Source organism: Falco naumanni, chromosome 3 (genome assembly GCF_017639655.2).
Source record: "Falco naumanni isolate bFalNau1 chromosome 3, bFalNau1.pat, whole genome shotgun sequence".
NCBI classification, from domain to species: Eukaryota; Metazoa; Chordata; class Aves; order Falconiformes; family Falconidae; genus Falco; species Falco naumanni.
The window spans coordinates 26,097,884-26,112,964 of NC_054056.1; the positions used below are offsets into that span (position 1 = coordinate 26,097,884).

At 46.9% G+C, this 15,081-nt stretch overlaps 1 protein-coding gene across 1 annotated transcript; it reads left to right on the forward strand.

Moving 5' to 3' along the window:
• Positions 1-2,476: 2,476 nt before the first annotated feature.
• GCM2 (glial cells missing transcription factor 2) lies at positions 2,477-7,221 on the forward strand. The gene is made up of 5 exons (XM_040585615.1): positions 2,477-2,518; positions 3,746-3,998; positions 4,402-4,514; positions 5,986-6,111; positions 6,340-7,221. Exons 1-5 carry the CDS (start codon positions 2,477-2,479, stop codon positions 7,219-7,221), a joined length of 1,416 nt encoding a protein of 471 aa, XP_040441549.1.
• Positions 7,222-15,081: the final 7,860 nt, after the last annotated feature.

Below are 15,081 nucleotides of genomic sequence, written 5' to 3' on the forward strand. Positions count from 1 at the left end.
TCAATAAACAAACTTTTCCCTTCTTGAAGATCGCTTTTAAAGTAGAGCTGAATACATTTCAGCAGCAGAGACACATTCTGGAATTCATTCCTGTCCAGCTCCTACAGAAACACAGGGCACCGTGCTGCATTACTCCGACACCAGTAGAGCTGGGCATTACAACTGTTCAGATAATTTATGGTACTTGCCTTTCTCAGTGCTTTGTCTAGCTGGTTGAAGAGAGCTTTGCTGTATTTCTGGGGAGGTTCTACTTCTCTCTCTTGAAGCAATTCGCTGATTTTCTGAAACCCCTTCCCCTTGAAAGCATCGGTGAGAAGCGATTCGAGCTGCAGAGGGAGGGGAAGCAAACCACTCACAAGCCAGGTCAGCTGGCATTAAATTGTTGCAGCACTGATGATGAGAAAATAACTCGTAGCACTATTTTTAAAGTTGTAGGCTTTTTATTTGGTTTTGCTTCATTCGTTTCTCTGCTTTCATTTTGCCGTTACATCTGAAGGCGAAACATCAGTCTCGATCTCCAAAAGAGACAGGACCTTTCAAACAGAGTAATCTCAAAGGATGCTGATTAACAAGCAGCTCCTTTAGTACACTCATTTTATAATTCTTATCATGTCCCGCAACTGTTACAATCGCTCTTTTCCCCCGTACTAACAAAAATATTAATGTGATATGGGAGGTGCAGCAGACCCCTTTCAATAAAAATTCTAGGTCACACCATATCCAGTGAAGACTACATATTTAAATATATATAACTGTTTGTAAGATAAAGCTAAAGATACATTTAAAAGATATTTACGTAGTCTTCCATCCTGGCTGCCATATCACCATTCACTTCTCTATGCCGTTCTTCACTTTTTTCTTCCTTTGAGGGAAAAAAAAAAAGGGGGGGGGGGGGGGGAGGAGGGAGAGACAACAACACTTTTCCTGTCCAAAAGCTGAAGACCGCTTACTCGCCCTCTCCCTTCCCAAAGGCTGGTTTTTCCTTCCTTAATTCCTAAGGAAAGTTTCAAATATCCCCCACACTCACCCCGCCGCATTCCCAGCCCCGATGCTCCTGGAAGCCCCCGCAGAAGCCGCCGCGGAGCCCAGCAGGTACCCCCCGGCCGGCCGCCCCCCTCCCGGGCGACGCCGCGCACGTGGGCCACGGAGCGGCGGGGAAGGACCCTCGGGGGCTGCCAGCACCCCCCCCCCACCTCGGCGGCTGCCGGTCCCCCCCCGCACCCCTCACCAGCTGATCCTGGATGCGCCCGCAGCGGGACTGGAGGGGAGACGGTCCGTAGCGCTTCCCGCAGCCCCAACTCCCCCCGACCAGGGATGGAGAGGAGGGGGGGGATAAAGGGGAAAAAAAGCGGCTTTTCCCCCCCGCGCTAAATAAGCCGCAGCTGTGCGGGGGGCGGCCGTGGGCATCCCAGCCGGGCTGCGCCCTGCCGGCTGGGGAGGGGGGGCACAGGCTGGTTTCTTACATCGCACAGCTAAAAGTGAAAAGTTCAGTAGGTTTTTTAGAGCGGGACCAGAGGAGATGGAAGTGAATGAGAAAAATCCTTCGGAACAGGTAGAATTGTTTAAAGGATTATAGCAACACCAGGCGTACAGCGGTTTTGTCTCTGTGATGTTAAGCATGCTTACATTTTATTTTTTTTTCTGTTGCTCAGAGATAAAAGCAAGGTCCCCCCAAAAAAAACCCCAACCCACCCACCCCCAAAAAAAAAAAAACCAACAAAAAAATACACCGCAAACACACGACAACGCAAAAAAACCTACAAAACCCTCAAACCCATCAGCTATTTCTTCCCAAAAGAACAAAAAAATGATACCTATAAGTTACTAATCAGTTAAAACCTGCTGATCAACGAGATGGCGCTGACTCTTAATGTTGGGTTTGAACTTTTTCTCTCAGAAAAAAGCGTGGAGGGACAACGTGCCCAGTGACACCGAGCGCTCCGCTCCCACCTAAATCCAAAGAGCCGCCGCACACCTGCAGTAGGGGAAAGCAGGTTATTTTGTGCCTTTGGTTCCCTCCAGGGCCCCTTCCAGCTGCAGGCAGCTCCGAGCCGCCCTCAAAACCCGGCATCTGGGGCACCCCGGGCTGGCAGGGATGCTGGCAGGGATGCGGACAGGGATGCTCCCGGGGGTGGGCACCCCGTGGGCACCCCCCGCCCTACGGCAGCGGGCGGCACAGCCCGGCTCCTGCCGGGTGGGACCCAGGCCCTGCTGGAAGTTGCAGAGCTGACGAGCCCAAGTGCTGGGGGGCGGATTGGAGCAAAACCCCCTTGGCTACCCCGCTGCCTGCAGGGAACAGCAGCGGAACCTGCGGGGGAAGGGGGGGTGGGGGGAGCGCACCCCCTGCCCCGCCCAGGTGCGGGGTGAGGGGCGGTGGCGGCGCTGCCCCTCCTGCGGGGCCGGCTGGGACAGCCACCCCCATCACCTCCCGACGGCATAAAACAGCGGGAGTTGCCACCTGCCGTTGTTTCCTGGCATGAAGCTCACCTGGGACATCAACGACCCTAAGCTGCCGCAGGTACCGGGGGGGGGGGGGTTGAGGGACAAATGCTCAGCTGGCTGTAGCATGGGTCTGGCGGTCTGGGGTGCCAGGGGAACCCCTCCTCCCAGCAAAGCTTTGTTTTACAGTTGCTCTATTTCTCCAACACGTTTTTCCATGTATAAGTGGATGGGCTGCAGTGGTCCTTACGCAAGGAATTGTAATAAAAATATGGATTTGATAGGCAGCTTTGGCCAGCTGGGTATGAACTCCTCAAACAATTTTTTGCTCTGCTCTTTGGCCAGTTTCTCTCTCCTGCATTCACAGAACTGTTGAGAAGATGCTTGGCCTGAATATTTTCTGTTACTATCATTCAAGCTATCTAAATATTTTGTTGGTTTGTTGATGTGACACTTTATTGTCAGTGTCCACTCTGCTTTCCTCTAATTGTGAGCTCCACATGCATTTTTAGTTCACAGCTTTTTTCACCTTAGAGTTCATTTAATTTTACAGAGCCCGTGCAATTATAGAATGGCTTAAAGCAGTAAGTGCTGGTAGTTCACATGCAGTCACTGGGATGGTTCACATGTGGTCCATCTCTGTGTTAAACGTGTATTGTAGGAACTCTTTAATTACACTGCATTTGGAGTTTAAAATATTAGTAGTTCTTTTATTGTTCTTGTAATTATGTTTTTATAAGGAACTCCAGAAAGCCAGTGAAATCCCAAATCTTATATTGAAAGTATATTTGTAATGGCAATTTATTTTTAGTTCTGACAGAGGCCTTATTCAGATGGCCATATTAGATGGACTTTAAGAAACCATTCCTTAGCTAAAATTTCTCTTTTCCAGCCTGCAGGTGCATAGTCCCACAACAAGAATTTGCATGAGCAGGGCAGTTTCTGTCCTACCTGGGTGCATTGGTGGTAGCTTAGTCAGTACGTTTTGGTAACAAGGCTGATCTCTTACAGCTGGATAACCTTGCTGCAAAGAGGCATCTGTAACAACAGGCTGTGTTGTTACGGATCACGATGCAAGAGAGGAAATGATCCTGACTTTAAGATGTGGAAGCTCAGGCTGCCTTTCCCCTTTTATAGAGCATTTCTGACTTCTCTTTCTGCTGCGTGGGTAGCCACAGAAAAAGCCCTTTTTCCCCACTATGTGTTTTGTAACAGGGCAAAAACATCAGGTTGAGGTATCCTGCTAATATTCTCTTGCTCTCCCCCTTGCTGCCCTGCCCTCCCACCCCTGCTCACCCTGCTGCAGGAGCCCAAGCACTTTGATGCCTTCCAGGAATGGCCCGATGGCTACGTGCGGCTCATCTACTCCAGCGAGGAGAAGAACGCGCAGAGACACCTCAGCGGCTGGGCCATGCGCAACACCAACAACCACAACTGTCAGATCCTCAAGAAGTCCTGCCTGGGGGTGGTGGTGTGTGCCCGGAGCTGTGCTCTGCCCGGCGGGGCCAGGCTGCAGCTTCGCCCTGCCATATGTGACAAGGCTCGGCAGAAGCAACAAAGTGAGAGGCACCCGAAGGGAGGGGGGATGCCCGAGGGACCTCATTCCTTCCAGCTGGGTGTGATTTCTAAATTGGGATCACCCTTACTTGCATGCAGACTAAGGCATAGTTGCAAAGACTTCATTGGATGCATTTATCTCTAAATTTCACCAATGTCTGTTTGTAAATACTTAAGGGAAAATGGATCTAAAATACTCGAACCCGTTGGCATCATACCGAGTGTGCAGCTCTAGTTCACATCATTCCTTATGCTTGGTGGTCTACATCGTGTTTCCTTGGACATCATACTTCAATTTGAATTTCAGTGAGGGCTGATCATATTGCCCTTGGGCTCAGTTTACTCTCGAACACTGTCCTCACCTTTAACCAGTGGCTTCAGAAGTTTCTTTCCCTCTGTTCACAGAGAAAGTCTGCCCCAACTGTAACTCAGCCCTTGAGCTGATTCCTTGCCGAGGACACAGTGGCTACCCAGTCACTAACTTCTGGAGGCTTGATGGCAAAGCAATATTTTTCCAGGTAAAAAGCATGCATACATATGTGCACACATGTACATAAATTATATAGAGTGAGCAGAGAGATTTCTCCTTCCTTTGTTTTTTTTGTTGTGTTTTTTTTCTTAACACCAAGCATGGCGAGCGCTGTGGAGTTCTCGTCCATGACTGAATTCCTCTGTAGTACAAGCATCTCAAGAAGAAATAAAACAGTAACATTTGGCTGTGTCTTTAAAAGGGGTACTTGAGAGTTAACTATATCCAATTTGAGCATCATTATCGATGCCTAAAATTCTCCTGTTCACAGTACACAAATATGGACAAAAAGGTTGTCCTGCGTGTCTGACAACAGAATCTCACCAAGGACCTAATACTTATTTCCTATTAAAATAAATAAACAGGGAAAGTAAAGCTTTACTTAAATTGCACAAGCTGAAATTTGAGAATTCTACTTCATGTGAAAACAACCTTTCAGTTTTAAGAGGATTTAAAAATTTGCCAGAAAAAAAAGGAAATCTAGAAAGCTAAAATCTGAAATTTCACATTGATTTTTTTTTTTGTAACATTAGGACAAAAATTTCACACAAAGCTTCTGTTTTATCAGATTATATTTTCTGCTGGATGGTGGTTTTTTTTTCCTCAGCCCACACAGTGGTGAATTCTGTTGTCCAGTCAGTAAATGGAAGCAAACTGTCCACCTTCCCAAATTCTCACCTGTAGTATTATTATTCTTCAGATATTCCATTAGACATGTGAAAACTGAAGATTTTTACCATCGAAACATTGATAAAACCTTGCTTAGAAGTTAATTTCTGTTTGAGAAAGGCCAGCATTTTAAAAACAATATTAACTTTCCTACTTTGTGTTAGGGACTACATGTAGGTCCATTCAGGGCAATGTCATGGGCAAGGACATGCAGACTATAGAGTTTCATCATATATTGGTGTAGCTTTGGATGCACAGATCTGCATACCCACAGATGTTTCAATAGCAGAGCATCTTTGAGTAGCTTTCCAGGAGATACTTTTCAGTCCTATTTAGGAATTGTTTATTGGTTTTAGAGTACAGAACACTTTTCATCTGGCAGCATGAAACTTCTTTAAAGCTTATTTATGCTATTTTAGCAACGGCTTTTATAAAGTAGAACAGATATCCTAGACTGCAGAAAACCAACCGAACCAGATTTATATTTTTTTTCCCTTGGTTCTAATTAGTTACTGCCAAATGTCACACATAGGTAACACCTTTGCTTCTTCATCAGCTTTGCAGTAGTCACTGACTTCTCCCTTACTTTTTCCTTCTACCTACCTGCAAATCATGATTTATTGCATATATTTATTTTTACATTTAATCCCTCCTTGTTTAGTTTTCTCCTCTGTGTTCTCTTGTGCCAAACCACAGGCCATGTTGTGGCTACCTCTCATCCTACTTACTGCATTTTCTCTTCTCTTACCCCATTCTAGTTTGCATCTAATTCTTTGTTAATTCTAATTTAGGCTAAAGGAGTCCACGACCACCCCAGGCCAGAAAGTAAGTTGGAGGCAGAGGCAAGACGAAGTGCAATTAAGAAGCAAATGTCCTCTTTTCACCATTCCCAGAAAAAGAAACCTCTAAACGCAGAGGTAAGTCAAAGTCATTAGTCAATTAAAAAGGTGTCATAAGTGAAGATTTTCAGTCAATTAAAAAGGTGTCATAAGCATGTACTGGGGATGCTAGAGCAGAAGAAAACTTTATGCCATGCTACGTCTGTGCATCTTGGGCTGAAATGAGCAATGGCACAAGTGTTGAGACACATACGTGTGTGCAGGCAGTTGATCCCTGAATCTCAAAGATCTACTTGTCCTTGTCAGGCAGGAAGGTACCACGACAGTGGTGGCTGCACCAACAACCTACAGAATCTGCCCTGCATGGATGGTCCAGAACGGGTCGGTATCGTCACAGACACCAATTTTTCGATTCCAGCCCAGCCTTACCCTTCGCTGCAAAACGCCGACCTCTACAAAGCATCTTATGACTCCGCCAGCTTCCAAGAGGATCAGCTATCACCATACCCGAAGTGCCCCAATCCAAAGATTTACGTGCCCAGGCCACCCAGCTACGAGTTTGGAGTTCCTACTTTTATAGGCTCCGGCCCCTACCCGACGTTTTACAAAGACCTGACAAGCCCTGCCGTTGATGCGGACCCCCTCGGTCTGAGTGGATCTCACTGCAGTGCTGCGACTGCCCATGACAAGAGCTTCGATACCCCTGGTAGACATTACGGACTGAAACCAGCTTGGGGGAAAACTGGCAGCGGAGACCGGAGTGACTACGGACAGATGCAAACAAGCACTAACTACCCTTACTGCGGTGGTGACTACCCCTGCCGGTACGGTCCCAGCCCCTCCCCCATAGCCCCACCACTGCAAACAGTCATCACAACCACCACCAAGGTGTCCTACCAGGCTTACAAGCCAGCCACGCTGAAATACAGCGACAACCTCTGCGAGATGAAAAATCTTCAGAGCTATACCCACATGGCAGAAAATGTCTCGGGCGCTATCTATTCAGGGATGAAGATTCAGGAAGACTTTGGGATGATAAAGTCCGCATTGCTCTACCAGCATGACCCAGGCCCCACAAAGTCCAAACCGGTGGAGAGTGTGGAGACCTATCGGTATGGGCCAGTGCTGGGGAACAGCTACGCTGAGCATGAAGGCCAGACCTTCAGGTTTGAGAGTACTGAATATTGATTACATGGCAAATACGTGCAAATGGGAAAACGTATTCTTGTGCTAACCACGTGCATGCTAAGCTCAGTGATTTGAGGAGAGGTGAAGCAGCGGTACACCACAACAGCTTATTCCCCAAAAACGTCTTTCTGGAGCTGTGCTGAGTGAAGTATATCCTGCATACAATTTCAAACCAGCCCCCCCCCAAATCTCTAAAAATGGCATGAGGAGCTGAGCCCCTAACACCCTGGGAGCAGGCAATGTGGAGGCACAGCACCTCTGGAAGTCAATACCCTCCTCTGACGGTGGGTGCTGTCCCCTTATAGCCACAACTTCTGCCAGATGCCTCAAGCTTTGAGAGAAAACAGTCCATCTGTAAGAAAAAAAGTTTGTCGGGTAATGGAGGAAAAAAAAATGAAGGAAGGTGGCTATAGATTATAGTCAACTGAAAGAAATGACAGAAAATGGAAGGAATAAAAGAAAGCAAGACAATCTGCAGAATAATTTACCTGAATGGTCTATTGACCTGCTATGATGCATTTGATGTATGGAAAGAACAGCTAGGGTCCTCTGAAATAAGTGAAAAACCTGCATGCTGACTTCGTGTTTCTTTTTGATCCCCTGCATCAAGAGTACAGACTGTCCAGCCTTTCTGTGCAAAAAGGAGAGCCCAGGTATAGCCCCATTGCCCCTAAGAACCACTCCCCTGCAACATTCAACCTGGAGGCAAGAAGGCTCAGGTGACCCCCCACAAGCATGCCCAGCATCATGTGGCTGTCAGGGTTAACATATGTGGCCCTGAAAACCATTTGCAGTGAAATTGTTTTTTATCTAAAGGGGTCTGGCAAGCTGGTCAGACCAGTACTGTGCAGGTACTGCTGCAGAAATGTGCTTTACCTGTAAATACTGCTCCATCCTGTCTAAAATGCAACATCCCAGCTGCTTAGCAGTGCAGGTCAGCGTTGAGTGCACCTTCCCTGGCTGCCTTTTTGCACTGCACCTCCATTAGACCTTTCTCCTACTTCCAAGGGACTTCACCTAGCCATTTTTCTGTCTGCAATTGTAACTCCCCATGACAGCACCGTTCTGGAAATGAAGCAACCAACAAAACTGAGAGGTCAGAAAACAAAATTTCCAGACTCCCTCAGCTAAACAGAGAACACATAAAGAATTGCATCCCAAAATTCTTAGCTAATTGAATTATGTCTTGATTAAGCTAGGAAGAAGAAGAAGAAACTGAGCAGTACTGCTGGTTTACAACCGGGATATTTTGAAAGCTGCCTAGTACTGGGGAATGGAACCCATCCCCAAACTGTGCATGCTGAGCAAGGGAGCTAGGTAGACACAGGGTCAGGGTTATAAAATTTATTATTAAGTTACCAAGTATCTTTAACTTTTGGGGCATTGAAATATTTTAAAAAAAAATCTGGTTTACGTATATTTTTGTTATGTAACAGCATGCTACTGTACCCTTTCAATAAACTTGAAATCATGGTTAAAAGCAAAGCACCATGAAAGTTAAGGTGAGCAGCTGGCTAGTTGGTTTCAACACACAGAACCTTGTAATGCTATCATCAAACTGGCAAACAAATCTTACTTGCAAAGCATAGTGCACAAATACGCAAGTTTTTAAAATAATTATTTCTGGTGTAGTATATTTTTTTTTCATTTTGTATTTTTAAGAAAACAATGTGTACAGTCTGATCTGTGAAATTGAGCCCCACAGGAATTTAGCTAATAGCATCCTGTTTCGGCAGTGGATTGGTCAGCACTTTAAAAATTCAAGCCATGTGAAGCTGGAATTTACAAAAAGACTAAGTGAATTAATCTGCAGCTAGCTTACCTTGTTTTTTAGGGTACTTGTTGTATACCTGACTTGGCTTTTGTTAAACTTTTTTGGCAACTTTATTACCAGGTGTTTTAAATTACTGAGAAGAACAGATTCAGGTGAGCAACATAATTTTCAGAATTAGCCCACATACTAACCTTAAAAGAAAAAAGGTTACTACCCAGAAAGACTGGTGCAAAGTTTGAGTTTAGGAATGTATAATGCTCTGCCTGTTTACAGAATGGAGCCTTCTCATCTGTACTCCAAAACGTATTGAAGCATTTGGCATGTAGAATAAAAATCAAGATTTACAGCCCTCTAAGTTTAAAAGAAAAAGCAACATTTTGGAGGGGAATGAGGCCAAACCAAATGACTAAAAAATTTGGAAATCAGGGAAGATGAGAAAGTCAAAGACAATTTTAAAGCTGCGAGTTGCTCCATTTAATATTGATTTTAGAGGAGTTGGAAAACCACAACTCAAGCTTCAAGTGTACTAAAACATTCAGATAAGCTGTGGGGGTTTTGTGCTGTTAATATTACTGGTATAAAACTTGTCACTGTAGCTGTACGCTTAAATCTTTATGCTATGCTTTTAAACACAGCCTTTTAAGCAGAACTTTGTACATCAGTTAAGAAAACTTAGCCAATTCTGTTAAGATGCTACTTTTTGAGTGTGGACTTATTTCTAATAAATGTGACAGCTGTTTAAGCACAGTAAAAGCTACTTTTTGAGTGTGGACTTATTTCTAATAAATGTGACAGCTGTTTAAGCACAGTAAAAGCTATGGTAGCGATGACCTCATTGCATCATCTGTAGCACCAGAATGAATAAAACCACTCTAAAGGTCATTGCTGCCTTTCTTTGCTTTGCTGCCTTTCATGCACAAGTGTCTGGGACAAGTTATCTTTACGTTACCTTTTTTCAGATTAAAGACCAGATGGATAAAGTCTAGTGCTGTACATAGTTTTGTCTCCAAGACCTATAAATGTAAAGGCAATGCGAGCTTCTGTAACAAAAAAAAATGCTGAAATCTAAATCCTCCTTTATATAGGGTTTATATAGCTGCAAGATTGGCTTTAGAAGAGTGTTTCTCAAGTGAAGCAGCATCCTGAAGAATGATGTGCTCTGTTTGGTCCCTAAGTAAGCAGCTTCTCTTCCATTAATCGCCCCTTTCAAGCCTGGTTTCTGGTCCCACCTTGAGCATATGAGAGGAGCCTCTCGCCAGCCTGCAGCCTGTGCTGCGGCAGGCTCCTTCATCTAACACATTCCAGTTGTTATGGCAAAGTCATAGAGGGAAGGAGGAAAAAAGTGCTTTCAAACTTTGGCCACCTGTGGCTCCAGCTTCATATGGACTACAAGGGCTCTACTGAAGTAAAGTGCCACCTGTCCCCATGCTGAGGCTGCCCTTTGTACCAAACCAGCAGCCTCTTAACAGCAAAGTTTAAAAGGTCGAGTGCTGAATGGATGCTTCCCAAAGACAAGAGGCCGCGTGACAAGGTTTTTCAATGCTGTACCCACCAAGCGCAGCCATATGTCACATATCCGACAGGTGCAGCTACACGTGGGCATCATTCCGTGGTCCCATCTCTTCCTGCTGGGAGGACAGAGCCTGGCACGCTATCCTGTTCCATGGCTACCTGTGTCCACCCAGTCCTGCCCAAGGTCTCCGGGGAGAGTCTGAGCAACCTGCCCAGCCCTTGCTCCTCTTCCGAAGGCAGGTTACCTCTGGGCTTTTCAAATACACTACATGCTGCAAACAAGGTGTGCAGAAACTTGGCTGCCTTGGGCTTACTGAGCTTGAAGTCATCAATCTCCTTGCTTTGGGGTACAGATTAGCATCTTTAAAGACAGAGGCAAGCTTTCATCTGAGCTCCGTGGGTGGGAGCCAGAGCTGCTCTGTAGATGCTGATGATGCAGCAGAGCAGAACCTGATTTCTGAGACTGGTTTGGGGTTTTTTTCCTGAGGGTTTTCTGGCATTTTTTCTGGATTTCTAGGGTTTTCCTTTGTGTCTTTCAGGGGGAAGCTATCTGACACAACCAATCCACTCCCATTCACAGAAGTAGATCATGTTTCTGAGAGACACCGTTTAGCAGAATGCACAGTGCAGTTCCAGGGATGCATTCAGGAAAGTTCATGTCATTCCCACCCTCATCAGTAGCAGTCACAGGCAGATAAAAAAGGAGAACTGGGTCATTTAATGTTGGAGTAGTACCTCCCAACACACAGAGTGAAAAGTTCGTCCAGGTCTGTTAAAACCCCTCGGCCTGAGGAGTAATGAGACCAGTGCACAGTGGTGTGCCACATCTGGATAACTGCCTTCAGTGTTCTGGCGGCGTAAACCTCTGACTGCCGCTCACAAGCAAAGGGAGGGTGAACTGGTTACTGCTTTATGTCGTGCTGCAGTTGGGATTGTGCAAAACGGAGAGTGCCTTTCAACACCACACCTCTGAGGGCTCTCGAGTCCATACGCAACGCAAAGATCGGTGGGATGATACAGATGCGAGTATCGCACAGAAACATCGCTCGTTTGGCTCAAACTTGTCCAAACAAACAGAAACCAAACGAAGTTTACACAACCCCTATTAGCTTCAACGTGCATGCTGGCACTCGCCATGGCATTTGGGAGAAGGCAGTTTCAGGTACTTAGGCTAGCATCTGAGCAAAGCATCAACACCTTTAAGGACCATAACCAAAGAAGGTTCTTTCAACAGAAAATTAGCAGTGGGGCTGCTCGTGGTGTTGTGTAAAATGAGCAGGGAAGCAGGTGCATGGGGATGTTCTTGGAGGTCCTTTCACAAGGCTCACAAATGTCGCTGCAGTCGCTGGGTCTCTTTGTTAGCCTGTTGCCTTTCCCTCGGTTTCCTGGTTCATAGCAAGAGCACAGCACAGCACCCCTCTCCTGTCTTTGTGACAAAATGAAGTGTTAAGTGACTGGGTTGAAGTGCTCGTCCTGCAACTCCGCACCATGTTGTAGTTTGGCTTAAACACTGGCAAGTTCTGTCTTCAGCTTTTCTGTCTTCATGTGTGTGAAATGTTTGGGGAGTGTTACAGAAAGTACCAACGACTGACAGACACAACGACACGGTAACAGAGTTTAGACTTAGCATTGCACCTGTGCAAAACTAACCCTGGAATTATTTAAACATCAGACCCCTTGCTTGTGCCACATCTCTTATAAATGACTGTAATTGGAGGAGAAATGCCCCAGAAGCAACCAAGAATGTTGTTCCAGGGTCTTCCCAAGCAAAAGCACTAAAACAGCTGTAGCTTCCTTCCCTTCCATGGTCTAATCTCCTTGGAGAAGTGATTACAAACCAGCCTTACAGGCCACGTAACGCTCAGGTACGCAAGCACAGCAAGATGCCAGGAAGCCTCATATTAGTGCCCCAGCCCTGCAGGTGAAGGTGGCTGGAGGGGTATCTGTGGGGCTGGTGGGGTCCATCCTTCAGAGAAAGGGAAGAGCATCTCCAGATATGGGCTTGCCAAGCTGGTAAGGAGGGTTTTAAACTAAGGTTGCCAGGGGAAGGGAATCTCAATCCATCCCACTCCTACCAGTTTGATGCCCATGCCAGCAATACATGCCCAGAGCTTGGAGAAGGATCCCAGGTCAGCCAGAGAGCTCCTGAAGAGTAGTACAAAGGAATTCCAACCACTCTAGCCGGTAAGTCAGCTTCATCAGGGGCCCAGCTTCAATGCCTCTATACAAACACGTGTAGCATGGGGCACAAACAACAGGTAAAGGTGTGCACACCCCTGCAGAGCTATGATCTTGTTGTCATCATGACGACATGGAGGGATAACTCCTCTGACTGGAGTGTTGGAATGGAAGTATACGGGCTCTTTAGGAAGGGGAGACGAGGAGGGGGTCTCACCCTCTGTGCCAATGACCAGCTGGAGTGCATGGAGCTCTGCCTGGGGATGGGTGAGGAGCTGGCCGAGAGCTTATGGGTCAGGATTAAAGGGAGGGCAGGGACAGGTGACATTATAGTGGAGGTCAGCTACAGGCCACCTGACCAGGAAGACCAGGCAGATTAGGCCCTCTATAGACAGATACGAGCAGCCTCGCATTCAGAAGCCCTGGTCCTCATGGGGGACTTCAACCACCCCAGTATCTGTTGGGGTACAACACAGCAGGGCATAAGCAAACCAGGAGGTTACTGGAATGCGTTGATGGTAACTTCCTTCCCCAAGTGATGGAAGAGCCAACGAGGAGAGGTGCTGTGCTGGACCTTGTTCTCACCAGCAAGGAGGGGCTGGTGGGGAATGTGAAGCTCAAGGGCAGCCTTGGCTGCAGTGACCACAAAATGGTGGAGTTCAAGATCCTTAGGGCAGCGAGGAGGGTGCACAGCAGGCTCACTACCCTGGGCTTCAGGAGGGCAGACTTTGGCCTCTTCAGGGGTCTGCTTGGTAGAGTACCAATGGGATAAAGCCTTGGAGGGAAGAGGGACCCAAGAAACTCTTTAATATTCAAGGATCACCCCCTCCAAGCTCAGCAGCAATGTGGACCAACAAAGACAAAGTCAGGCAAAAACACCAGGAGGCCTGTGTGGGTGAACAAGGAGCTCCTGGACAAACTCAAGCACAATAAGGGAGCCCACAGAGGGAGGAAGCAAGGACAGGTAGCCTGGGAGGAACACAGAGGAATTGTCCGAGCAGCCAGGGACCAGGTTAGGAAAGCTAAAGCCCTGATAGAATTATATCCGATCAGGGACGTCAAGGGCAACAAGAAAAGCTCCTGTAGGTGTGTTGGTGATAAGACTAGGGAAATTATGGGCCCTCTCTGAAAAGAAACAGGAGACCTGGTTACACAGGACATGGAGAAGGCTGAGGTACTCAATGCCTTTTTGCCCCAGCCTTCACTGGCAAGTGCTCCAGCCACACCACCCAAGTTGCAGAAGGTAAAGGCAGGGACTGGGAGAATGAAGAATGACCTACTATAGGAGAAGATCAGGTTTGAGACTATCTAAGGAACCTGAAGGTGTACAAGTCCATGGGACCTGGTGAGATGCAACCATGAGTCCCGAGGGTACCAACGGATTAAGTGGGTAATACTGCTCGTATTTGAGAAGTTGTGTCAGTCTTGTGAAGTTCCCACTGCCTGGAAAAGGGGAAACATAATCCCCATTTTTAAAAAGGGGAAAAAAGAAGACGTGGGGAACTACAAGCCAGTCAGTCTCACCTCTGTGCCTGGCAAGAACATGGACTAGATCCTCCTGGAAACTATGTTAAGGCACATGGAAAATAAGGAGGTGATTGATGACCGACAACTTGGCTTCACTAGGGGCAAATTGTGCCTGACAAAATTGTTGTCCTTGTACAATGGGGTTACAGCATTGGTGGATAAGGGAAGAGCAACCGACAACATCTACCTGGACTTGCACAAAGCATTTGACACTGTCCTGCATGACACTCTTGTCTCTAAACTGGAGAGACATGGATATGACAGATGGACCACTTGATGGATATTGGCTGGATGGCTGCACTCAAAGAGTTGCGGTCAACAGCTCGATGTCCAAGTGGAGACCAGTGATGAGTGGCATTCCTCAGGAGTCAGAATTGGAACCGCTGCTGTTTGACATCTTTGTTAGCAACATAGACAGTGGGATCAAATGCAGCCTCAGCAAGTTTTCTGACACCATCAAGCTGTGTCCTGCAGCTGACACACTGGAGGGGACGGATGCCATCCAGAGGGACCTTGACAGCTTGAAAGGTGGGCCTGTATGAATTTCATGAAGTTCAACACAGCCAAGTGCAAGGTCCTGCCCATGGGTCGGGGAAATCCCAAGCACAAAGACAGGCTGGATTGAGAGCAGCCCTGAGGAGAAAGACTTGGGCGTGTTCGTTGATGAGAAGCTTGGAACGGCCCAGCAATCTGTGCTTGCAGCTCAGAGAGCCAGCTGTATCCTGGGCTGCATCAAAAGAAGTGTGACCAACAGGTCGAAGGAGACGATCCTCCCACTCTACTTAATTCTGATCAGACCCCACCTGGAATCCTGTGCTCAGCTCTGGGGCCCCCAACACAAGGACATGGAGCTGTCAGAGTGAGTCCAG